The sequence below is a fragment of the Pelophylax lessonae genome, assembly GCF_965119305.1.
Source record: "Pelophylax lessonae genome assembly, chromosome: 3".
Taxonomy (NCBI): Eukaryota; Metazoa; Chordata; class Amphibia; order Anura; family Ranidae; genus Pelophylax; species Pelophylax lessonae.
In genome coordinates, this window is record NC_138770.1 from 40,426,306 (window position 1) to 40,453,921 (window position 27,616).

Consider the following 27,616-nt stretch of genomic DNA (forward strand, 5'->3'; position numbering starts at 1 on the left):
CATCCCAGGAGATAGAGTGAAGGATTATGGACTGTTTGAGTCATTTCTGAACTTTTTCCTGCTGCCTATGTGACATCTATTGCATTTCGGACTTTTGTGCAGTGGGCACAGTATTTTTTTTGGCACTTGCTTCTTGACAAGTTTGCGCTACTATATATATATATATATAGGGATATTGCTGAGTATCTATCTATTATATATCTTTCTCCATATGTTTTAGTTAAGTAGCTGCATAGCCAATTTATTTATTGGTGAGTGGTCCTCATTTGAAGCGCTTGGGATAGCTTATACCTTTATTTGGTTTTCGTTGGGCATTTAAGCTGTCATATTATATACAGCTTCTACCCTATTGCAAGCCCTCTGATGTTTAACAAGGTCTAATTTCTGTAAAAAAAAAAAAAATCCCACACTCAGCACAGGAAAATTACTTCTCCCCTGTGTGAGATCTCTGATGCTTAAGAAGTCTTGACCTCCGTATAAAACATTTCAGTTGCAGTGCAGGAATGTGGCTTCTCCCCCATGTGCAATCTCCAATGTTCGATAAGGTTTGAGGTCTGTGAAAAAAATTTCCCACACTCAGGACAGCAATACGGCTTTTCCCCAGTGTGAACTCTCTGATGTCTAACAAGGTCTGATTTCTGTAAAAAACATTTCCCACACTCAGGACAGGGATATGGCTTCTCCCCCTTGTGAGATCTCTTATGTTTACTAAGGTTTGATTTGTCTGAAAAACATTTCCCACACTCAGGGCAAAAATATGCCTTCTTCTTTGTGTGAGATTTCTGATGATTAATAAGGTCAGATTTCTGTAAAAAGCATCTGCCACACTCAGGGCAGGAATATGGCTTCTCAACCGTGTGAGATCTCTGATGCTTAACAAGGTGTGATTTATAAGTAAAACATTTCCCACATTCAGGACAGTAATTTTGCTTCTCCTTAGTGTGCAATCGCTGATGTCTACCAAGGTGTGATTTCTTTGAGAAACATTTTTTGCACTCAGGACAGGAATACGGCTTTACGCGAGCGTGAGATCTCTTACGTAAAACAAGGTCTGATTTTTGTAAATAACTTTTCCCGCACTCAGGGAAGGAATATGGTTTCGCCCCCCTGTGAGATCTCTGATGTCTAACAAGTTTTGATTTCATTGTAAAACATTTCCCACACTCAGGGCAGCAATACGGCTTCTCACCCGTGTGAAATCTCTGATGTCCAACAAGTTTTGATTTAATTGTAAAACGTTTCCCACATTCAAGGCAGGGAAATGGCTTCTCACCCGTGTGAAATCTCTGATGTCCAACAAGTTTTGATTTGGTTGTAAAACATTTTCCACATTCAGGGCAGGAATATGGCTTCTCACCCGTATGAGATCTCTGATGTCTAACAAGTTTTGGTTTAGTTGTAAAACATTTCCCACATTCAGGGCAGGAATACGGCTTCTCTCCCGTGTGAGATCTCTGATGTCCAACCAGTTTTGAATTAGTTGTAAAACATTTCCCACATGTAGGGCAGGAATATGGCTTCTCACCTGTATGAGATCTCTGATGTCTAACAAGTTTTGGTTTAGTGGTAAAACATTTCCCACATTCACGGCAGGAATTTGGCTTCTTGCCCGTATGAGATCTGCGATGTATGACAAGTTCTGATTTATGAAGAAAAAATTTCCCGCATTTAGAGCAGGAATGTGACTTCTCACCTGTGTGAAATCTCTGATGTATTGAAAGATTTAATTCAGAGCTAAAACTTTCCCCACATTCAGGACAGGAAAATTTCTCCTCACTCTGAATTCCAGCACCATCCCCCACAATACGAGGTTTCTCAGAGGGAGCGGGATCATCCATAGCTGAGCTCATTGTCTTTTCTCCTGCACAATCTCTTGTGATGTCCTCATCTTCCATTTCACAACCTGGAGATAAAGTGAGACGATCCTTTAAGGATTTTTTAAAGGCGTGTCCTGGAAAAAATGGGATTTTTGACTTACCGTAAAATCCACTTCTCTGATGTTCACTGACGGACACAGCTCCTGATTGGGTTATACTGCCTCCTACAGGAGTAGGATAATAGGCAGAAAAAAAGTCTGGCTACACTTTTGGGCAGTCCCAGGGGGTTTCTTCCATCTCTCTGCTATAGGCACTCAGTTTTATTACATGCAGTGTCAGAAGAAAATAACTCTGCAGAGGGGTGGGTGCTGTGTCTGTCAATGAAAATCAGAGAAATGGATTTTACGTTAAGTCAAAAATCCCATTTTCTCTTTTGTGCATTGACGGACACAGCTCCTGATCTTCCTAACCATTGGGACGTCCCAAAGCAGTGTTAAACATGAGGGGTAGGAATAGCAAAAGATTCCCAAGGCTAAACAGTAGCAACCAGGCAACAGGAGCGTAACCAAAACAACTGGAGACCACCTGAAAAAAAACAATACACCTAAAAGAGGACCAGGTCCTCCAAACAGCAGCCTGCAAACCCTTGCGACCAAAAAAAGCATCCACAATTGGCAACACATCGACTTTATAGAACTTTGTGAAAGTGTGCACCAACGACCAGGTGACCGCCTTGCAAACCTGCGTCACCGACGCCTGATGACGGAAGGCCGAGGAGGCACTGAGTGCATGAGTAGAGTGCGCCTTGACAGGGAAAGGAGGAACCTGACCCCTGATGGAATAGGCCTGAATCACCGTCTGTCTGATCCATCTGGAAATGGTCACAGAGGAAGCGGACAACCCTTTCCGAGGCCCATTCGTAAGCACAAATAGTGAGTCCGACTTCCTAAAAGACTCCGTAGCTGCCAGGTGCACCCTAATTGCCCGAACCACATCCAAGGCATGCAAGGCAATTTCCTTAGGATGTTTTGGCCTGGGACACAGGGAAGGCAGCACAAGGTCTTCATTCAAATGGAAATCAGAGACAACCTTTGGAAGGAATGACAGGCAGGGCCGAAGAACCACCATATCTCTGTGAATCACCAAGTAAGGTGAACGAAAGGATAATGCCGCCAGTTCCGACACCATGCGCGCAGAGGTCATAACCACCAGAAAAGCCCCTTTCTGAGACAGCGTAAGCAAAGGAGATTCTCAAAGGGAGGCTTCTGGAGGACCGAAAGCACCAAATTGAGGTCCCAAGGCGGCAATGGAGACCGCACTGGAGGAACCAAGTATGGAACACCCTGAAGAAAGGTTTTCACCAGGGAGTGTGTGGCCAAGGATCGTTGGAAGAAGACCGCCAAAGCCACCGCCTGGCACCTTGATGGTACTCAAGGCCAATTTCTGTTCAACCCCCCGTTGAAGGAAGGTCAAGATCCGAGCCACTCTGAAGGAGCGAGGATAAACCCCAAGGGACTCACTCCATGCAATGTACGCCTTCCACGTATGATGGTAGATCCTCCCAGAAGTAGATTTCCCAGCTTCTAACAGCGTTGGAATCACCGATTCAGACAAACCCCTATCCTTCAGCACCTGGCTTTCAACAGCCAAGCCGTCAAAGCCAGCGACTGTAAAGCAGAATGGAAAATTGGCCCTTGGGACAGCAGATCCTCCCTGAGAGGTAGCTTCCAACGAACGTCGGCGACCAGCCGCACCAGCTCAGCGTACCAGGCCCGCCAAGGCCACCAAGATGACCAGAATCCCTTCTGCATCGATCCTGCATAGAATTCTTGGCAGAAACTTGAGAGGAGGGAAGGCGTAAATCAGACAATACTGACTCCACAGGGCCACCAGCACGTTTGTGGCGTCCGCCAGAGGATCCCATGACCGTGCTACAAACCTCTGCACCTTTCTGTTGAGCCAAGATGCCAACAGATGCACCTCGGGGGTGCCCCATCGGAGACACAACTGATGAAATGCCTCCGGATGAAGAGACCATTCCCCCTGGTCCAACGCCTGCTGACTGAGGTAATCCGCCTGCCAGTTTTCCACACCGGTAATGTGTACGGCGGAGAGAGTTGGGACGAAAAGTTCTGCCCACCCGAGAATGCCGGCTACCTCCAGAGCCGCCAGGACACTTCTTGTGCCCCCATGGTGATTGATATAAGCCACGGCCTTGGCATTGTCTGATTGAATGCGCACTGGACATCAATGGAGACAATCTGTCCAATGTTCGAGGCAGTCTGATTGTCCAGAGCTCCAGGACATTGATCGGTAGTCTGGACTCTTCCAGAATTTCTGTTGAGAACGCCTCCCCACCCAGACAGGCTGGCATCGGTGGTGACCACCATCCAATACAAGGGGAGGAAGGATTTGCCCTGCCAAAGCACAAAGCCACCAGATTAGGGACCCTTTTGTACCCAAGCTCAGCTGGATTTGGTTGTCCAGAGACTGCAGATTCTTGTCCCATTTGATCAGAAACTCCCTTGCAGGGACCACGTATGGAACTGTGCAAACGGGACCGCCTTGAAGGTCAACACCATCAGGCCCAGCACCTGCATGCAAGTCCGGAGGGATGACCATCTGCTGGACAGCAGGAGGCAAATTGCAGCCTGCAGATTCTAGAATTTGTCCAGAGGAAGGAGTACTCTGGCTAAGGCCGAGTCCAGAGTCAGATCCAGATAGTCAAGCTTTGTGGAAGGAACCAAGGCAGACTTCTGAAGATTAGTTATCCAGCCGAACTCCTTCAGGGTCCATATGGTGATCTCCGGGTTTTCCACCAGTGCAGTAGGAGACTGCTCACAGAAGAAGGTCATCCAAGTAGCCCAGGACCGCAATCCCCCGCTGAAGTAACAGTGGTAGCACCGGGCCAACACTTTCGTGAAAACCCGAGGAGCGGAGGCGAGACCAAAGGGTAACGCCACAAACTGATAATTCTCCTCTCCCACAGCAAAGTGGAGGAAGCACTGATGACTGACACATATTGGAATGTGAAGGTAAGCGTCCTTGATGTCAATGGAGGCAAGAAAATCCCCCTGATGTAGGCAAGCCACCACCGTGCGAATGGACTCCATGCTGAGCTTCTGCACCCACACAAAGCAGTTCAGCGCCTTGAGGTCCAGAATTGGACGCACCTTGCCTTCCTTCCTGAGGACTGAAAACAGGTTTGAATAAAAAAAGCCTGAAAACGTTCCGAAGTCGGAACCCGGACGATCACCCCTTGAAGCAAAAGGTCTTGCCCTCCCCAAAGAGAGCCTGTAAGCGGGCTGGAGACAGTCGCACGTTGGAAGGAAAGAACCTTTCTGGAGAGTAAGAACAAAACTTGATCTTGTAGGCGGTCTGTTTGACTTTGTGGACCCACTTGTCTTGTACCAGGGAGTCAACAGGTCCGGGAACCAGCGAAGACGTCCCATCCACCCCAGATATGGGTGAGGGCGCACCTTCATGCTGAAGGAGCCTCCTCCGCGAGTCTGGAGAAGCCCGCTCTTGACTTGCCAGACCAAGTTCGCTTGGATCCTCCAGATGAGGCCCTGAAAGGCTTCGATCCCTTGTCAGTCGACCTTGAGGAATGAAAAAACTTCTAATGAGCCGAGAAGGAGGGCCCACATCTACGACAAGGGTCCTTGCCCTTAGTAGCCTGCGGAAGAAAGGTACTCTTCCACCCTGTGAGACCTTTAATGATGTCATCCAGGGTAGCACCAAACAGGCGATCTCCTTGAAAGGGAAGATCAGTCAAGGCCTTTTTAGACGTCTGGTCCGCAGACCAGCATTTGAGTCAAAAGACACGACGATGGACTACGGCCGAAACAGAGAGCCGAGCCACTAGGGGAGCCGCATCCAAAGAGGCATCACAGATAAACTGCAGCTGCTCCCCTTCCAGGTCACAGCGCAAAGCTTAGCCCATTCAGTCAACTCAGTTTAACTCACAGGCCAGGCCCTGTCAGGTGGGAGTATGTCGCGGCCGACCTAACGCGGAGCTGAGGTCTGCACACGCTCGCTGGCCAGACTGGGGTGACCACTGGATAAAGATGATCCAGCCCATCGCCCAGTTCGGCAGTTGATTGAAGATCTCACAGGAAAATTGCCAGGACCAGAGATCCCAGCAAGAAACTAGGCCCTTCCTCTTGACTAGGCAGAAAAAAACCTGCCTAAGTACCTTTAGCAGAGAGAGGGAGTATACCCCCTGGGACTGCCCATAGGCTTAGCCAGACTTTTTTCTGCCTAGTGTCCCACTCCTATAGGGAGCAGTATAACCCAATGGTTAAGAAGATGAGGAGCTGTGTCCGTCAATGAACGAAAGAGAAATATAAATAGGTACAAGAAGGTTAGTTCTTTAAATCCAGATTCCATCTGAATCAGGCAGGTGTAAATGAGTAGATGTTCTCTGTGGATGTCCTAGCTAGCTGTGACTTCCCCTCTTCTGGACTTTGTACCTCCTCCCAGATCCCTTCTACGTTTACACAGCCTTATCAGAATAGCTGGCCCTCTGGATGGGAACTGGGAGGTGCATGCTCTTCACACAACCACAAGCCTAGTCACTTGATCATGTGATCTCTGATAAAACAAGAGCTTCAAAGTTGAGACTTACAGAGAACAAGTGACAATAGGCCTAGGCTTCTGGTGATAGGCAGCAGTGGAGGGTGCTTTATGTTACTCCTTACATTTCATCCCAGGAAGGCTGTAAATAAAGTTTTATATTAACATTTAGCAGTAAGTCTGCTAGAAAAAGAGGGACCAACCTAAGAAAGGCACAATATGCGTAATCATATTTGTGCCAGTGCCATACAGGCATACCCCATTTTAAGTAAATTCACTTTACGTACACTCGCGAGTACGGACACAGCCTGGTCAGCATGGCATGGCACTACTCCCAGTTTCTAACATTGACGTCATTGGGAAAGCTTGGTCAGCTTGACATGGCACTACTCCCAAACCATGAGTGACAGGGATACCAAACCTAGGGAGCACCGAGAGGGGACCCATGGCTACAACACTATCCTATTTGTGGCCAGCCAGCTTGGTAACTCACCATGTCATAGTCCTGGATCCCCTTAACATGCTCCCCAAGCTTCGTGTCCTTGTCATTTATGGTTTGGGAGCAGTGCCATGTCAAGCTGACCAAGATTTCCTATGGAGCTAGTGTATTTACATGCATTGAGAAATTAAAAAAGGTATTGTTTCGCTTTAAGTACATTTTCGTTTTACATACATGCTCTGGTTCCATTGTGTACTTGAAAGTGGGGTATGCCTGTATTAAGAGCATTAGAGGCCCCCGGGCAATGCAGTGCACTGGGGCCCTGCCTACACAATCACCCACAAGAATAAAAATGCAAATTATCGATAAGGCGATATCTGTTGTTACCTCAAACAAAATCAGTGTTTAAACATTAACACAACGTTTGGACAATATAACACAAGCTTGAAAAACAAGAAATTACAGACTGAAATGGCGCAGTATGAAAGTACTGAGAAAAAAAGAGAGAGGAGAGAGAGAGGAGAGAGAGAGGAGAGAGAGAGAGGAGAGAGAGAGAGGAGAGAGAGAGAGGAGAGAGAGAGAGGAGAGAGACATGGAGGGAGGGGGAAAGAAAGAAGCATGGAGGGAGAGGGAAAGAAAAAGGCATGGAGGGAGAGGGAAAGAAAAAGGCATGGAGGGAGAGGGAAAGAAAAAGGGAGAGAGAGGGATGGAGAAAGAACAAAAGAAAGAGGAATATGGGGAGAGAAAAAGAAAGAGGGATGGAGGGAGAGAGAGAGAAAGAAAGAGGCATGGCGGAGAGAGAAAGAAAGAGGCATGGAGGGAGAGAAAAAGAGAGAGGGATGGAGGGAGAGAAAAAGAGAGAGGGATGGAGGGAGAGAAAAAGAGAGAGGGATGGAGGGAGAGAAAAAGAGAGAGCGATGGAGGGAGAGAAAAAGAGAGAACGATGGAGGGAGAGAAAAAGAGAGCGATGGAGGGAGAGAGAGAGAGAGAGACAGAAACAGGGATGGAGAGAGAGAGAGAGAGAGAAAAAAAGGGATGAAGAAAGAGGGCTGGAGGGAGAGAATATAGCCACAGCTCAGGAGTCTAGTGTTATGATTTTATGTTGTGCAGTGCGAAGATGAGGATAGTGGATGATATATTAACCTCCATCCAACTTAGCAATAGTTTAGCAAGGACATGACGAGAGAGAGAGATAGGGAGAGAGAGAGAGAGAGAGAGAGAGAGAGAGAGAACTTGGGAGGGGGCAGAAAGGAAGCATGGGGATCTGGAGAGAGGGGAGGGAGAGATGACGAATAACTGGTAGGTGTGAAAAGGAAAGCAGGGAGGGTATGTGATGGAAATCGTACATACCTCAGCGCATTGTTATCACAGGATAACTAGCAGACTATGCTGGAATTTGGTCTCGGAAAACTGGTCTTGGGAGCTAGGCCACCAGATACATTAAAATGGGGGGGGGGGGGGGGGCAGATTGGGGTAAATTGACAGTGGGGAGTGGGGCCCCCAGGCAGAGTCCCTATTTAGAAAGACGGCCCTGATTTGTGCTACTGTAACTAGCTGAACCCAGAATCTACATAAATCATTTCTGAGTACAAAAATTGTGTCTACAGCACAGAGAAGGGGGTTTATCTGAGAGAAAAGAAGAAATAATGTGCAGGAGGGATATCAGTGTGCAGTAACAGAGCAGAGATAACAGAAGAGTAGAACCTTTAAATAAAGAACAAGTGACCATAGGCCTAGGCTTGTGGGGGATTAGAGATGGGCGAACAGTTTGAGCTGAGCAAAAATTTCGGCCCGAACATCATCTGTTTGCCCTTTCGGCGAACACCTGAATTTGCGGGTTGCTCAGAGGGACGTTTGCCCGCCAAGTGCCCCACAATGCACTGCGTGCTTCAAGTGCATTCTAAGCCTTGATTGGGCAAAGCTTTGCCCAATCAAGACACAGTGAATAGCTGGTTGTTAAGGAGCGGGCTGCAGCGTCCTTAACAATGGATGAGTCATCAGCTGTCAATGGGCTTCCCAACTGACAGATAAGTGAAAAAAAAAACAAAAACATATGCAGGCAATAGAAGAAAGTGAAAAAAAAAAAACGTGTGAGGGTCCCCCCATTCCATACCAGGCCCTTCGGGTCTGGTTTGGATTTGAATGTGATCCACGCAAAAATGTAAAGAAAAAAGGGAACCCCCTACCCCAATATCCATACTAGACCCTTATCTGAGCATGCAGCCTGGCAGGACAGAAAAGACGGGGGGGGGGGGGGGGAATAGCGAACACCCCCCCTCTTGAACTATACCAGACCACATGCCCTCAACATAATGGGGTGCTTTGGGGCGGGGGGGCCCCAAAGCAACTTTCCCCCATATTGAAGGCGACAAGGGTCTCTTCCCGACAACCCTGGGCAGTGGTTGTGGGGGTCCAAAGGCAGGGGGGCTTATTCGAGTCTGGAAGCCCCCTTTGACAAGTGGGGAACCAGATCCCGGTACCCCCATCTGATTGAGTACATTGTATCCCTACCTATTCACCAAAAAGGTGTCAAAAACAAAAAAGACAGGAGGCAGTTTTTGACAATTCCTTTATTAAAAAAAAAAATGTCCAATGTAGATCCATCGACAATCATAACGCCCGCCCGATCCAAGATACAAAAAAAAAAAAAGAAAAAAGTTAGCCCGCGACAAAAGCCAACCGCTGAATGCCTGCGCTTCTGTTTGACAGTTCTTAAATAGGTGAGGAGCGGGACAACCTTCTTACGTCACCTGGTGCAGGCATCGCCCCCACCGACCTAGCATGCCTTGAATGCTGGATTCGAAAGAATTGTCAAAAACGTCATTCTTTATTTACTGTATTTTTGACACTTTTTTTGGTGGATGGGTAGGGGTACACGGTACCCTATACTTATTCACATAGGGAGGGGTTTGGGACCTGGGAGCCATGCTGCATACTCGGATAAGAGTCTGGTATGGATTGGGGGAGGGGGTGGGGGCACACCATTTTTTTTTAACATTGTTGTACTGCCAGCAATTATAATATTTTTTTTTTTTTTTTTTTTTATAAATCTGTTTTGATGCAGCAGGTTCTATACACGATACAGATGTGCCACTTTACAGGCCTTTTAAGGGGAACCCCCGGGCACTATATTTAAAGGAAATTTTCAATTTTATGGTTTCACTTTAAGCATCATTAAAACCACTGCTCCTTTAAAAAAAAAAAAAAAACAATCTTTTTTAAAAGTTTTTTTTTTTGCATTGGTACATGTCCCCCAGGACAGTACCTGGGTCCCCATACCCCTTTTTATGGCCTCGCAAATAAGCCTTTAAAATGGGGACTTTTGATTTTTCAAATTCAGGTTCCATAGACTTCAATGGGGTTCGGGGGTTCAGGTCCGAACTTTTGCGATGTTCGAGAGTTCTGGCGCAAACAGAACCAGCAGTCCGGCCCATCTCTAGTGGTGATATGCAGAACTGGAGGGGACTTAAAGCAGTATTTACTGCTGTAAAGTGTTTGAGTTTTTTTAATGATACTACTTATGTTTCATCCCGGCAAGACTGTAAATAGAGTTTTAGGTTAACATTTATTGTGCTCGAAGAAGAGGGACCAACCTATAAAAAGACTAAATCTGTGTTATCATATCTGTGCCCTTTGTAACTAGGAGTGAAACACAACCCAATACTGCCAGATGAACCCCAGAATCTACATATATCATATTGGAGTAAATAAAATTGTATCTGCAGGACAGAGAAGGGGGTTTATCTGGAAAATAAAAATAAATAATATGCAGGACAGGCAACAGTGACGATTATGAACCTATTATTGACTGATATCACTCATCTACCTCCCTACTCTGGACCAATCAGTGTGCAGTAAAACAGTAGGGATAACAGAAGAATATATTATGGCTCACCTGAGCTGATATCTGTAGGACTGTCCTCCTCTTTGAATGTCCTCATCATTCCAGCCTCCTCCGTATATTGCTGATCATCCGTCACATACGTCTCTTCTACTCCACCCTCAACTTTAATGATCATCAGACCTTCACCCTAAACCAACAGAATGGCAGAAAAGAACATCTGTAACATAGAAGTATTTATGATGTGAGATCACATAGAAAATATCATCTTGTAGAGTCCACACATCGTCTCCACATGTCGGAGTGTTCAATCAATTTATATTTCAGACCCTCAACTTCACCCACCTGATGATGGTGAGGGATGGTGTGATCTTCCTGTGTGGAATCCTGGGAATACAGAGGATGGGGACATCTCTCTGGTGGGTTCCCATTACTGGATCCATCTGTAGGAAACACACACACTGACTGAATAAATGGATTTTTGTAAGATCTTATCGTAAAATCCTTTTCTCTTAGCTCATTGACAGACGTAGTCCTCTTTGATTCATATCAATTGGGTTATGCTGCCCTCTACAGGAGTAGGACTAGGCAGAAGGAAAAACGTTCTGGCTCCACCTTAGGGGCAGTCCCAGAGGGTATATCCCCTCTCTCTCTGCTACAGGATGTCAGTTATGTCACAAAGCAGTGTCAGAGAATTTAACCCAACCCAACTCAACAGTAGAGGGGCGGGTACTACGTCTGTCAATGAGCTAAGAGAAAAGGATTTTACGGTAAGATCTTACAAAAATCCATTTTTCTCTGTCGCTCATTGACAGACGTAGTCCTCTTTGATTCATATCAATTGGGACGTCCAAAAGCAGTGCCACAAATGAGGGGTGGGATTGACGAAAATCAAATCCAATCTAGAAGGCCCAACCGGTGCCAACTAGAAGTTCAAAGGCTCAGACTAAAGGGATGAGACTCAAATAAAAATCCAACTGAAAAAAACCCTCGAGGTAGACCGCCGGTCTCCTCAAATTGCGGCCTGCAAAACCTTGCGGCCAAAAGAGGCATCCGACGATGCCATCACATCAATTTTGTAGAACTTTGCAAAGGTATGCACTGACGACCAAGTAGCCGCCTTGCAAACCTGAAGGACTGACGCCTGATGGCGAAAGACCCATGACGCACTAAGCACCCGAGTGGAGTGCATCTTAAACAGGGAACGGGGGCTCCCGACCCTTAATAGAATAAGCCTGTACCACCGTCTGTCTGATCCATTTGGAAATAGTCGCGGCAGATGCAGGCAACCCCTTTTTGGGGCCATCCGGGATCACAAAAAGTGAATCCGTCTTGCGAAACGAGTCCGTCGTTTTCAAGTATACCCTGATCGCCCGCACCACATCCAAGGAGTGTAAAGCAAACTCCCGATGATGGCTGGGCTTAGGACACAGGGAAGGTAATACAATATCCTCATTCAGATGAAATTCTGAAACCACTTTTGGTAGGAAGGATGGATTCGGACGTAGAACCACCTTATCTCTATGAACCACCAAATATGGGGAACGACAAGATAATGCAGCCAGTTCTGACACCCTGCGTGCAGAAGTAATGGCCACCAAGAAGGCCACCTTCTGGGATAACGTAGGCAAGGGAATCTCCCTAATATCTTCAAAGGGAGGTTTCTGAAGAACCGACAACACCAGATTAAGATCCCAGGGCGGTAAAGGCGCGCGCACTGGCGGAGCCAGATGTCGCATCCCCTGGATGAAATTCCGTACCAAGGAATGAGTAGCCAAAGGTTTCTGAAAGAAGATAGCCAATGCTGAAACCTGACCCTTGATAGTGCTCAAGGCCAGTTTCTGCTCAACTCCTTGTTGCAGAAATGCCAATATTCGGTTAACCGAATAGGAACGTGGAGGAAACCCAAGAGATTCACACCACGCAATATAAGACCTCCATGTGCGATGATAAATCTTTCTGGAAGTCGCTTTCCTAGCTTTAATTAGAGTAGGAATAACTGAAGTTGACAACCCTTTGTCCTTCAGCACCTGGGTCTCAATAGCCAGGCCGTTAAAGCCAGCGATTGTAAAGCAGGATGGAAGATTGGTCCCTGAGACAGCAGATCTTCCCTGAGAGGAAGTCGCCATGGGACGTCCGCTACTAGTCTGACCAAGTCGGCGTACCAGGCTCGACGAGGCCAGTCCGGAGCTACCAGAATAACTGGGATTCCTTCCACCTCTATCCTGCGAAGAAGCTTCGGCAGTAACTTGAGAGGAGGGAAGGCATATAGTAGCGGATACTGCCCCCACGGGGCGACCAGCGCGTCTGCGGCTTCTGCTAGAGGATCGTGGGAGCAAGCCACAAACCTCCGCACCTTCCTGTTGAGTCGAGATGCCAACAGATCCACATCCGGGGTACCCCAACGAAGGCACAATAGGTGGAACACTTCTGGCTGGAGGGACCATTCCCCCTGATCCAGAGTCTGACGGCTGAGATAATCTGCCTGCCAATTCTCTACTCCCGGAATAAACACCGCGGAGATAGCTGGAACACACCGTTCCGCCCAACGAAGAATGTGGGCCACTTCTCTGGTCGCCAGGACACTCTTGGTGCCCCCCTGGTGATTGACATAAGCCACAGCTGTGGCATTGTCCGACTGAATCCGAACCGGGCTGCCTTGGAGCTGCTCGGTCCAGTGTAACAGACAAAGTCTGATCGCCCTCAGTTCCAATACATTTATCGGTAACCTGGACTCTTCCAGGGACCAGAGCCCCTGGACAGTTAATCGACCGAGAATTCCTCCCCAACCGGATAGACTGGCATCCGTGGTCACAATCGTCCAGTATATTGGCAGAAATGACTTCCCCTGGCTGAGCGCCGGAGATCGAAGCCACCAGACCAGGGACTCCCTGGTCCATTCGCTCAATCGGATCCGATTGTCCAGAGATTCTGGATTCCGATTCCATTTGAGAAGAATCTCTCCTTGAAGGATTCGGGTATGGAACTGGGCAAATGGTACTGCTTCGAAAGAGGCCACCATTAACCCCAGGACTCTCATGCAAGTCCGAAGAGAAGGCCAGTTGTCGGATAGCAACAACTGAATTGCTGATTGAATTTTCCGGAGTTTCCCCGCAGGAAGAAACACTATTGCCCTGGACGTGTCTAGAATTAGACCCAGATATTCGAGCCTCCTGGTGGGAACCAGAGAGGACTTCTGCAGGTTCACTAGCCACCCGAACTCTTGCAAAGAGATCATGGTGATCTCCAGGTCTTGTAACAAGGTCTGTGGAGACTCCGCACGGAGTAGAAGGTCGTCTAGGTAACCTAGAATCAATATGCCTCGTTGACGTAATAGCGCCAACATTGGGGCCAACACCTTTGTGAAGACCCGAGGAGCCGATGCGAGACCGAAGGGTAACGCCGCAAACTGATAATGATTCTCTTCTACGGAAAAACGCAGGAAACGTTGATGTCCTGCGTAAATGGGAATGTGAAGATAGGCATCTTTGATGTCTATGGACGCCAAAAAATCCCCCTGATGCAGGGAGGCTGTCACTGTGCGAATGGACTCCATCCTGAATTTTTGTGTCTTGACAAAAAAGTTGAGTGCTCTTAAGTCCAGAATTGGACGCACCTTGCCCTCTTTCCTGGGTATTGTAAACAGGCTTGAATAAAACCCCTGAAAACGCTCTGTCCAAGGAACGTGGACTACCACTCCTTGTTGTAGTAAATCCGTGACCGCTCCCCGCAGAGCTTCTAAGCGATCCGGAGAAAGTCGGATATTGGAAGGGAAGAATCGCACCGGTGGGAGAGATCGAAACTCGATCTTGTAACCTGACCTTATGACCTCGCAAACCCACTTGTCTGGGATTCTGGAAAGCCATGGATCCGGAAACCGGCGAAGACGTCCCCCCACCCCCGCTATGGGTGGGGGCGCACCTTCAGGCTTTAGTAGTCTTATCTTCAGGTCTGGAAGGGCCGGGCTTTTGCTTGCCCGACCAGCGCCCCTTAAAACCTCCCGAAGGAGTTTTGGAGGGCTTTGCTTTTTCGCCCGTGGGGCGAAAAAACTTATGGGCGGAAAAGGAAGGCCCCCGTCTCTGACGAGGTCCTTTACCCTTAGTACTTTGTGGCAAGAAAGTGCTCTTGCCTCCAGTGAGATCCTTGATGATCTCATCTAAGTTGGCCCCAAATAGGCGCTCACCCTGAAAAGGGAGTTTAGCCAAAGCCTTCTTGGAACCTTGGTCTGCCGACCAACATTTTAGCCACAGTGTACGCCTGAGAACCACTGCTGAGACTGATGCTCGCCCCAATAATGGTGTGGCGTCTAGCGCAGCGTCGCAGATAAACTGTAACCCTTGTATCATCTGTTCCAACAGATCTAATACCGCCTGAGGGATATCACTCCCTTCTAAATCCCGGCGTAACCACTTGGTCCATTCTGTTACAGTTTGAGAAACCAGACCAATAGCAACTACTGGTCTCAAAGCTGACCCAATCAGGGAAAAGATGGCACGAGACACGGCTTCCACCTTACGATCCACTGGATCCTTAAAGGACGGAGCATCCTCCAATGGGATAACTGTAGATTTATTCAATCTGGAGATAGGAGAATCTACCACAGATGGTAGATTCCATCTGTCCACTTTTTGAGGAGGGATTCCTCGAACGGATAACGCCTATTAATGCGTTTGGAAATAGTAGGGGCTCGTTTTGGATGACCCCATTCTTCCTTAATTATATTACCGAAACACTTGGGTAAGGGAAATACTTTCGCCATTTTGGCGCGTTTATTAGTACCAAATGGAATCTCAGTATCAGTTACTTCTGATGGTGTAACCTGTAGTCCTAAGGTTTCCCGAACGGCTACAATTAATGCGTTTACCAACGCTTCCTCTCGGGCTATGGTAGATGCTGAGACATCCTCCTCACTGTCTGAAGAGACAGTACCCGAGACACAAACCCCAGATGAGGTACCTGCAACTGCAGGGATAGGCTCAGACTCTGAATCTGAAGTTTCAGATGAATTGGGGGTAGGCGGGGGTCGCTTCCTTGCGCCCTGTCCCTGACAAGCCACTTCCACCCGGGAAAAAAAGTTTGCTTCCACCTCGAGGGGATCAGGTGGCGATACATGTGTGGCAGGGTCCATGTTAACGCAGGACACTTTGCCAATGAAAAAAAAATTTTTTTTTTTAAAAAAATAAAAAATACCTTTTTTTTTTTTATGTAATCCACCAGTGCAATAGCGCCCCTCAGCGTACCTGCTTTGGACCCCCACAGAGAGAGAGAGAGAGAGACCCCAAGGGCTCACCACCTGATGTAGAGAAGTTTCCTTATCAAACTGCTGTCAGCATTGTCCTGACTAGACAGAAAAAAACTGACATCCTGTAGCAGAGAGAGAGGGGATATACCCTCTGGGACTGCACCTAAGGTGGAGCCAGAACGTTTTTTCTTCTGCCTAGTCCTACTCCTGTAGAGGGCAGCATAACCCAATTGATATGAATCAAAGAGGACTACGTCTGTCAATGAGCGACAGAGAAACATTGTTTCTATGTGTTTATCACATGATGGGGGATCTAGGTGGATCCTCCGTACTGCTCTCTCCTTTACAATAAAGTCACCTCTTACCCGGTGATGTGAGGGGCGGCTGATTCTCCATCATGATGTCCTTGTAGAGATCCTTGTGTCCTTCTAAATACTCCCACTCCTCCATGGAGAAATAGACAGTGACATCCTGACACCTTATTGGAACCTGACACACACAATGATACAGTCACCATCCAGACACATCCCTTGTCTGTTACTGGATAATGTCCCAGAATTCCCAGCACCGCTCACCTCTCCTGTCAGCAGCTCCATCATCTTCTTGGTGACTTCTAGAATCTCCTGCATGTTGTGTCTCTCAAGTTTTAGGGAGTCACATGGAGGCACTGTGATGGTCATATGATCACCTGATATCACAGGAGGAAAACTCTATATTGAAAAACCAATAGGAATATCATGTTAGAATCCCAGAGTCCTCCTCACCTTTCCGGTCAGGTCTGTGTTTTATTATTGGGAGATAACAGTGACGTCATGGATGGGGGTGGGTTGGGGGAGGTTTGGGCTGCTCCCTCCCACCTGCCTCCTATCCATCCATTAGCAGCCATGTGCTCCCAGTATGGAGACACTCAAATTAAAAGTGTTAGCACTGCAGATAAAACAGGGTGCCGTTTAGTGGCCCTGCAGCCTACACATGCGTTTGCAAATGTGTGTCAACTAAACCCCTGTTCTTTATTTATATCATGAGACAGGACTACTTGGTTGGTGGCAGACTGGAGGGTGAGTACATCTGACTGGGGGCTGGCTGGCTTACATGCACCTCTCTTAATTCTTTTCAATTCGTTTTTTCTGATACAGGGATGGAGACGCTGGGCATACCTGCTGGTGTCTCACCTAAAGTCCCACTTAGCCCACATTGTTTATGTAACCAGGGATGGAGGCACCTTGCCTACAGGTTGGTGCTTCATTTAAAGTCCCACCGTGCGATTTTCGTGCGTTTGTTGGTGGATGCAGTCTGATTTGACCCCAGTTTTTTTCATATACAGGGATGGAGACCATAGCATGACCTGCTTGTCTCATGTAAAGTCCCAAATATTTTATGAAATTAGGGATGGAGGCACTGTGCTATGCAGGCCAGTTGCCTCATATAAAGTCCCAATCTGTGTTTTACACTGCATCCACCAAGGGATTGGAGGTGTATGCTTCTCAGCTGGTCGTTTTCAGTTTGTACCATCATAAGAACATCGCTATTAGAGTTTTGAGATACTAGACCAGTCATGGATGGAGGTGGGTTGGGGGAGGTTTGGGCCGCTCCCTCCCACCTGCCTCCTATCCATCCATTAGCAGCCATGTGTTCCCAGTATGGAGACACTCAAATTAAAAGTGTTAGGACTGCAGGTAAAACAGGGTGCCGTGGAGTGGCCCTGCAGCTTACACATGCGTTTGCAAATGTGTGTCAACTAAACCCCTGTTCTTTATTTATATCATGAGACAGGACTACTTGGTTGGTGGCAGACTGGAGGGTGAGTACATCAGACTGGGGGCTGGCTGGCTTCCATGCACCTCTCTTAATCCTTTTCAATTCGTTTTTTACAGTGACGTCATGCGACCGCGCAGAATCCTCCTCACCTCTCCCGTCAGGTCTGTGTTTTATTACTAGAGATAAGAGTGATGTCATGTCACCTCCTAGAAACCTCCTCATCTCTCCCGTCAGGTCTGTGTTTTATTAATACAGATAAAAATTATGTCATGTCACCTCCCAGAATCCTCCTCACCTCTCCGATCAGCCGGCAGATGATCTCCAGAGTGAGGGTTAGTATCTTCTCAGTCATGTGTCTCCGGTCCTCCTCCATCCTCATTAATGTGGTCATGTGATCTATGTAGTTTTCCCTGTAGACCGATAGTGGAGAATTATCTGGACTGTATTGGTTGTGCCATTTTAGAATGGTGATAAGGTGCCATATGGAGGCCCCAAGATCACAAGCAAGCTGCTTGTAAAAGTAAACAGACTTTAGTTTTAAATAACTTTCTTTAGCAAAATTAAAGCAAACTGTTCACAATCCTAGTATAAAGAAAACCATACAACATGGCTCACCATCAGTCTCTTTGTCCCACACTGGGGTTTAGAGTTTCCACTTGTTTTGAAGAATAAGAAAAGCTGCAGGAATTCAGAAAAACCAGGGTCTCATTCTCCAGAGAGGTCACCCCCTCACAGCTGTGAACCCCTCCACACTCCATCACAGACGCCTGCTGTTTTTCACGACTCTCCTTGCATGTGTCTTAAACCCTTCAGGTCCACATAGGGTTTGGAGATCTTACCTCTCAAAACTCTTCATACCCTCGAAATTCTGGTTCTCTAAAACGGACTTGCCAATCCTCCCCTTTCCAATCAGACTTCCCTTGAACTCATAACCCTGCATAAGTGAGAACACCTGAGAACTCAATAATGATGATCCCTGGTATCCTATACAAAGGGGTTAAAAGGCAGGCTGTTCCTAGCAGGAATTGACACATGTAGATTGAGTTACTTCATATATAGTTCCCAATTCTTCCAATGCAATCTAGAGACTTATCAGCTGCAAACCCCGCAGAGGAGGAGACCTGTGCACACAGAGACTCCAGACTGTCTACTGACAACTGTCATTTTACTTAAAAACAGAAAAATTCTGTTTCATTCCCAATAACTGAAACCAATTCCTTCTGAAAGTATGTATTATGGCCTACACACTCGTAGGGAGGTTCCAATGGCAGTATCACCCCCCTGGGGGCACCTGAGAAGTCGTGCACATTGTGTCAGTTTCCCATGGACACATACTTTAGTAAGCATGAACACTTAAGCTGGAGGCATGGAAAAAAAAAAAAAAAAAAAACAGAACCATACCAGACCACATGCCCTCAACATAGGGGGGTGCTTTGGGGCGGGGGCAGGGGGGCTCTGCCTCCCCACCCCAAAGCACCTTTCCCCCCACTGATGGGGACAAGGGCCTCTTCCCGACAACCCTGGGCAGCTGGAGGCTTGGAAAAAAAAAAAACAAACATTTGTGAAACATCTTTTTCAGAATTTATATTTTTTTTTAAAGTGTATGAAGTATGATAAATAATATATCTGTAGCACCCTCCTAGGTAGGTGCTAGTGAGAGAATATAGTTTTGAGCTCTGTCTGCTTACCAGAGGGGCTGCAGGTAAATCTATATTGTTCTCTGCCTACCAGAGAGCAGGATCGGTTAGTGAGGTCTGCTCATTGTGCTCAGTATACGATCCATTCAGTCAGGAGAGTGTTTCACGCTGGTCCAATAGGAAGGCATGTTGGACAGTGGCAGGAAACATGACAAAAGGATGCATAGGCTTTGATACAGTCCTGGTGATTGGCAGGGGGCAGGTCGCATTTCTTGGATACTGTATAAAAGCCAGGAGCACATGTGCTGCGAGGTCTTTGGCTGGAGAACAGAGTCCCAGAGGGAGGGGGCAGCTGCCTCCTTCTCTGTAGCAGTGGCATGCGCTCGCAGGAGGTCGTCCTGAGGGCCTGAGGAACAGATGAGAGGAGCTGAACCCAGACGTCCAGGAGAGCTGACGGGGGGGGGGGGGGGGGGGGGAGACACTGGAGGCCTTTGGACCACAGTATCGTGAGTACAGGGACTCGTGTCAAGGGGCCTGACCTGTGGGGGGCCACCCCACGTGTAGGATAGTCAGTGGACTGGTATCAGCAGTGAAAGGGAAGAGGATGCTAGTGAGAGTGTCCTAAAGATAATTGCTAAGTTCACCAAGTCATCTTATCAGGAGGAAAGAGACTAAAGCCCCGTACACACGATAAGAAATTCGGAAGGGAAATTTTGTCCGACGACCGATCTGCCGATTTTCGGATTGTTAGTATGGTGCTATCGACAGCCGACTCCGACTTTTCAGCTGACAAAATCCTGATGTGCAGGCTTTATAAATTTTTGTCCTCCGTCAACACACGTCCGATTTTCGTCTCATTAGTACAGATTTCGATGGAAAAAAATCTTAAGAGCAAGACTAGGCATGCTCAGAGATGAAAGAACACATACAAAGCAATCCAACACATGACATCACTTCTGAAGTAGAATTCTGTCGTACGGGAAAATTAGTATGAAAATAACCTCTTCACTTTCCACATCAGACTAGCATGCCACAAAAAACGGACGACAGATTGTTCGATAATCTGATCGTGTGTACGGGGCTTTAATCTAAATTCACCCATAGTGGCAGGGTGATTTAACAGCCTGGCTGTACCTGAACATAGGAGTTTTCAAACAATTGAGCATGGTTAATTTGGAGTATCCCATTATTCCCTTCTCCTATCCCTTTTTATTTTTTTTATCAGAAAACAAAGGTTTATTAAGTTCAACATCAGGTGGTACATACACCACTCTCCAAATGTAGGCATACAAAGAAAGACATAACATAGGACACAGTAATTAGCGTTTACAGTGTACAAACCCACCGGTCTAGCTGGACTGATGTAGCATCGAAGGCATGACTGGGTATAGGGTCCAATGCCACGTACAGCCATGTATAAAAGAGAAACCTCCCATCCACAGACCAGAAATGAGCTCCCACATGTATACCTTCCTAAGTCGGCATGAGACAGTTCAAAACTAGCTCAGTCGGAGACAAACCTGGGGGATCTAACCAAGGGTGCCATAATTTCTCAAATTTGGTCAAACAGCCCCGGTGCTGCCAAATATGTTTTTCTAACCGTAGGGTGTCTCCTGAGTTATCCATTCTCCCACCGTGGGAGGGCAAGGGGAAGTCCAGTGTCTCAGGATCAATTTGCAGGCCTGAAACAGTGCCCTTCCTATGGCCTGCCCGGAGATGTCGTCCACTGAGAGGTCACCCAAGAATACATTGTTTGGGGTCTTCAGTAAGAGACACTTGGAAGACCCTGTTAATGGTTCCTATAACCACCTGCCAGTATAGATGTAGCTTCGGGCATCTCCATACCATGTGGACGAGGTCCCCGTGATTCCGGCAACACCTAGAACATGTGGGGGTGTCCCTAAGGCCCATCATGAACAGTTTGGCCGGGGTGTACTGTACTCTCAGGAGCAGATACAGCTGAGACAAGCGCTGCGCCACATTGAGTGAGCAGCGCTGGACAGTCAACAGGGCCTCCTCCCACCGCTTGTCCTCAAAGGAACCCAGATAGGCATAGGAGTAAAGTGCCACAAGTCTTTCCCCTGTCCTATCCCTAATTTAAATAAACACAAAACAACCAAATACCCCCGGACTGATTATTGAAGCGAGCCAAAGAAGGAGAATGCAAGGACTTGAAACTGACATTTATGTATGCTGGTAACTCTGGCAGTCCTTACGTACTACATATCTATGAAATGTATTCAAACTTTATACCACGAAGAACTTAAATAAAAAATGTTCTCTTCGGCTTAAGAAAAGCAAATCCTGGAATACAATTCAAAACACCGTAGTTGTCAACACAGTTCTCAAACAAGATAATTATGCATTTCTGCCATTAGGGGGCACTTTAAGGGAAAGGCTCAAGGTTAGTTTGCTTCTGGGCCCCATCTTGTACCTCCTACAGTTAGGTGATTGTTGGGATACAGGGTATGATGGTTTCTGTCCTCTCAGGCCTTAATCGACAGGTAAGAGGGTGAATTTGTCTGACAGTTTAATTTATAAACTTTAAATGGTTCATATTATCAATTCTGGACCGCCCACCGTGTATTTACGTCGCTACATTCACGTTAAATACCGGCTGCCATAACCCCCGTTATTTCTTACACGGCGGGCGGTCCTCTTTCACATAAAGTGGTCCTAGTGGTGGAATCACTCTTGTGGGCGGCGGGAGAGGTGACCCCCCCCCTCCCGCCGCTTCCCGGTTGTTTTACTCGCTTACCGGAGCCGTCGGTAGTGGAGAAAACAATCCAATCCACTTGCTTGATGGGCAGGAAGTCGAGTGAGGTCAAGATGGCCCCTCTTGACTCTATGATCCAGGAGGACCGGAGTGACGTCAAATGATGCTTCCACCCAACGCCCTTACATTTTTTTTTTTATTAAAACAAAAATAATAAATCTGAGGTCTTTTTCACCCCCAGATCTCACATTAAAGAACATTCAAGAAGACCTGTCCTACTTATTTCTATTACAAGGGGATGTTTACATTCCTTGTCATAGGAATAAAAGTGATCAAAAAAGTTCTTTTTTTTTTTTTAAAGGGAGAGTGTAAAAATAAAAAAATAAAAGGTAAAATAAATAAAAAATGTAAAGCGCCCCGTCCCTCCGAGCTTGCGCGCAGACGCGAACGCACGCGCAAGTCGCGCCCACATATGTAAACGGTGTTCAAACAAACATGTGAGGTATCCCCGTGATCGTTAGAGCGAAAGCAATAATTTGAGCCCTAGAAGTCTGTAACTTTAAACTGGTAACCTGTAGAAATTTGTAAAGCGATGCCTATGGAAATTTGTAAGTACCAATGTTTCCGCCATTCCACGAGCATGCACAACTTTGAAGCATGACATTATGGGGGCCTTTAGCCAATCATGGCTCAGGGGCTAAGTCAAAGCCCCACACTATATAAGGCTGCTTACACAGCAGCCGTGTATAGTGTGTGATAATAGAGGTTAGGCAGCTAGTTGGGGGACAGTGAGTTGAGTTAGTTTAGTGCAGTCAGTGTAGTGTACAGGCATACCCCACTTTTATGATGTATGGATATGTTGTCAAGCTGACCAATATTTCCCATAGATGCCAATGAGCACTGAAAGCTGAAAATTGGTCTAGGCAGGAAGGGGGTGAAAGTGCCCTGTATTTAAGTGGTTAAGGAGAACCCTATGACAGAGTAAAAAAAAAAAAAAAAAAAAACACGGCATGGGGTCCCCCCCCCCCCCAAGGTCTTTACCGGCCCTTTGGGTTCGGTATAGATTTTAAGGGGAACTCCATGCCAACATTTAAAAAAAAAAAAAAAAAAAACAGCATGGGGTCCCCCCAGAATCCATACCAGGCCCTTTGGGTCTGGTACAGATTTTAAGGGGAACTCCACGCCAAAATTTAAAAAAAAAATAAAAATGGTGTGGGCCCCCCCCCCCAAAATCCATACCGGACCCTTATCCGAGTAGGCAGGAAGGGGGGGGGGGGGGACGAGCGAGTGCCCGCCTCTTCTGATCCAGGCCGCTTGCCCTCAATATGGGGAGGGTGCTTTGGGATGCCCCTCAAAGCATGATTGATGGGGGCAGGTTGATGGGGGCAAGAGCCTCATCGGCCCTTGCCGACCGCCCGCCGCAGATATACTGCGGCAGGCTGGCTCTGCTGCCTGAACCGTCGTAGGGGTATGTCAGTTGCGTGCGTGGTGCTAGGAGTCGAGCATGCGCCAGCACTCTCCCGCCCCCACTAGGCAGCGAGGATGCCGATGCACCGCTCCCCGCTGAGAGAGGACGTTGAAAACACAGCTGACCGTTCTTCTCTCTGAAATTATCACAGAGCGCCTGCGATCCTTCTATATATAGGAACACAGGGCTCTATCATTTCACAAATCCTGCCCGCATACAGTTAGAATCACTCCCCTAGGGTCATATTTAATCCCTTCCCTGCCAGTGTCATTAGTACAGTAACAGTGCATATTTTTAGCACTGATTACTGTACTAATGTCACTGGTCCCCCCAAAAGTGTCAAAAATATCAGCCAGGGGTCCGATCTGTCCGCCACAATGTCGCAGTCCCGCTAAAAATCGCAGATCGCCGCCATTGCTAAAAAAAAAAAAATATACAAAAAAACATAAACCTTTCCTAGTTTGTAAACATGATAACTTTTGATTTTTTTATTTATACCAAAAATATGATTGATTTTTAATTTCTTTTTATTTAGGAATGTCATATGGCAGAATGTAAAAAATATTGTTTTTTTTTCAGAATTTTCGCTTTTTATTTATAGCACAAAAAAAACTCGCAGAGGTGATCAAATACCACCAAAAGAAAGCTCTATTTGTGGGAAAAAAAGGAGATATGTTTTATTTGGGGACAGTGTCGCACACTCACGCAATTGTCAGTTAAAGTAACGTAGTGCTGAATCACAAAAAATGGCCTGGTCATTAGGGGGCAAATCCTTCCGGTCCAGAACTGGTTAACAAGGGGGCCCCCAGATCCTGCCCCCCCCATGTGAATAGTATCCCTCAATGTAAATCCATCGTCAATCACAACGCACGCCACACCCGAAAAATAGAAAAAAATTGAAATATGCTTCCACGTCTTCTCAAGAGCGTCATTCGGCGAGTACGTCTCTGAAGAGGCGGAAGCGTCTTTCAATTTTTTCGGGTGCGGCGGGCGTCGTGATTGAAGATGGATTTACATAGAGGGACACTATATTTTTATTTTTGAATAAAGGACTTGTCAAAAACTGTCTTTTGTGTTTATTTTTTTTTGTACACTTTTTTGGTGAATGGGTAGGGGTACAATGTACCCGATACCCATTCACATAAGGGGGGGGGGTTAAATGGGGGCTTCCAGATTCCAATAGGGTTGTCGGGAAGAGGCCCTTTTCCCATCAACATGGGGGGCACCCCAAAGCACCCTCCCAATGTTGAGAGCAAGCAGCCTGGTATGGTTTAGGAGGGGGGGGGGGCGCTCGCTCGCCCCCCCCCCCTTTCCTGGCCTGCATGCTCGGAGAAGGGCCAGGTATGGATTTTGGGGGGGAACCCCACGCCGTTTTTTTTTTAAATTTTGGCATGGAGTTCCCCTTAAAATCTATAAAAGACCCAATGGGACTGGTATAGATTTTTGGGGGGACCTGACGCCGTTTTTTTATTTTAATTCTGTCATAGGGTTCCCCTTAACCACTTAAATACAGGGCATTTTCACCCCCTTCCTGCCTAGACCAATTTTCAGCTTTCAGTGCTCATTGGCATCTATGGGAAATTTTGGTCAGCTTGGCATGGCACTGCTCCTTGTCTTTAACCACTTCTGGACCAGAAGATTTTCCTGCTTAATGACCAGGCCCTATTTTGTGATTCGGCACTGCGTGAATTTAACGGACAATTGCACGGTCGTGCTACGCTGTACCTAAATAAAATTTATGTCCTTTTTTCCCCACAAATAGAGCTTTCTTTTGGTGGTATTTGATTACCTGTGTGAATTTTATTTTTTGCGCTATAAACAAAAGAAGAGCGACAATTCTGAAAAAAAAATAACAATATTTTTCACATTCTGCTATATGACATTAGTTATAAGTTATTGCGTCTACTAACTACAGGACAGATTTATGTCATTTTTATTGTTTTTTTGCAGGACTGCGACATTGCGGCGGACAGATCGGGCCCCTAACTGACATTTTTGATGCTTTTGGGGGGGACCAGTGACATTACTACAGTAATCAGTGCTATAAATATGCACTGTTACTGTAATAATGACACTGGCAGGGAAGGGGTTAATATTATTGGTGATCAAGGGGTTAAATGTAAGCCTAGGGGAGTGATTCTAACTGTGGGGGGGTTGGGCTTGTGAGATGACCATAGAGACATGCAATCCTTTATAGCAGGATCGCATGGTCTCTGTGATCATCTGAGGGAGAAGGATGGACGGCTGTGTTCAGCCGTCCGTCCTTCTCTGTCAGCGGGGAGAGATCACCAGTGTAAGGCAGCAATCAGAGCCGTCTGACCACCGCACTGGCTTCCCGGCTGACGAGGCTCAGACACAGACACAGCGGGAGTCGGGCCAGGGGAGAAGAGGTGGTGATCACCGTCTCTCTTCCCCGATCGTCGGGGATCGAGTGAGGTAATCCACCTGCTTGTGTAAAAGCGGGCGGATCTCCTCTGTGACAGACAGGGACAGATTACAGGATTCAGCATAGCTGAACCTGCGATCTGTGTCTGTGTCACACAACTCCCTCCCCCCACACAAGTCAGTAAGCATGAGGCACACATTTAACCCCTTGATCACCAACAGTATTAACCCCTTCCCTGCCAGTGTCATTATTACAGTAACAGTGCATATTTTTAGCACTGATTACTGTAGTAATGTCACTGGTACCCCCAAAAGTGTCAAACATGTCAGTCAGGGGTCCGATCTGTCCGCCGCAATCCTGCAAAAAAAACATCGCAGATCGCTGCCATTACTAGTAAAAAATGAAAAAACCAATATAAATGACACAAATCTTTCCCGTAGTTAGTAAAACGCGATAACTGTTGCGCAAACCAATCAAAATACGCTTATTGTGATTTTTGTTAAAAATATGTAGCAGAAAACAAATTGGCCTAAAATGTTAAAAAATTTTGATTTGTAAATTTTATTTGGGGGGAAGGTTATATATCAGAATGTGAAAAATATTGTTTTTTTTTTTTCAAAACTGTCGCTTTGTTTTTCAAAAAATAAAAACATCAAAAGAACATTAAATACCACCAAAAGAAAGCTTTATTTGTGTGGGGGGAGAGGACATAAATTTAATTTGAGTACAGCGTTGCACGACCGCGCAATTTTCCGTTAAAGTAACGCAGTGCCGAATCGCAAAAATATGGCCTGGTCAGGAAGGGGGTAAAATCGAGAATTTTTTTTTCAAAGACATGTAGCTAAATACATTTTTTGGCCTAAATATATGACAAAAATTGAATATATTGGATATTTTTTAACTGTCAAAGTAGAAAATATCAATTTTTTCGCAAAATTTTCACTATTTTTTTACTAATATCGCAAAAAATGAAAAGCGCAGAGGTGATCAAATACCACCAAAAGAAAGCGCTGTTTGTGGGAAAAAAAGGACGTAAATTTCGTTTGGGTACGGCGTTGCATGACCACGTAATTGTCAGTTAAAGTCGCGCAGTGCCAAGTTGAAAAAGTGGCCTGGACGTTAAGCAGGAAAATCCTCCGGTCTTAAAGTGGTTAAGTATACTTGCTGGTTCTCTCATGATCACCAGGCACTTCACTGCAGCGTCAGTGTCCAATAGTAATCTTCTTATCCTCCTGAAAGGCCGCTCCTTTCCTGTGCTGTGTCGCAGACAAGAACCTCGCATGCTCTGCTGTCTTAGTCAGTCAGCTCAGAGTTCGCCACTCTCCATTCAGCTTCACTGGCTCTGTCACCGCTGTGCGATCACCAGCATCCGTGCTGCTGAGGACGGGCTCCGTGGTTTCTCTAGGCCACATGCACTAGCACTCAACACAGACTGTATACCAGCACACCTCTCAGACTGGTCTGAGAGAGAGCACGCTGTGAAGCAGACAAGTGTATAGCCTCTCCTCTGGTCCTCCCCTTCCCCCCCGTTGCTCTCTGGGAGTGTAGTTTCCACAGTCTGCTCTCACTTCAGAACTATATTTCCCACAATCCTGTTCTACTTCCTGTGGGAGGCTGATCTCTTCTGAAAGCAGTCTTAAAAGGTACACAGAAACAGTCTGAAGGATTAGAAGGTAAATCTGCATTATCCAAGAATGGCAGTCCGCTACACTTAAGCCCCGTATACACGATCAGACT

The 27,616-nt window shown here is 46.7% G+C and overlaps 1 protein-coding gene across 1 annotated transcript in view; it reads right to left on the minus strand.

Moving 5' to 3' along the window:
• Positions 1-27,616, minus strand: part of LOC309550292 (uncharacterized protein) — a 979,642-nt gene that overhangs the window by 324,477 nt on the left and 627,549 nt on the right. Inside the window, 1 exon segment of the mRNA XM_082250695.1 lies at positions 855-1,620. Coding sequence (XP_082106821.1) covers positions 855-1,620 — 766 coding nt within the window.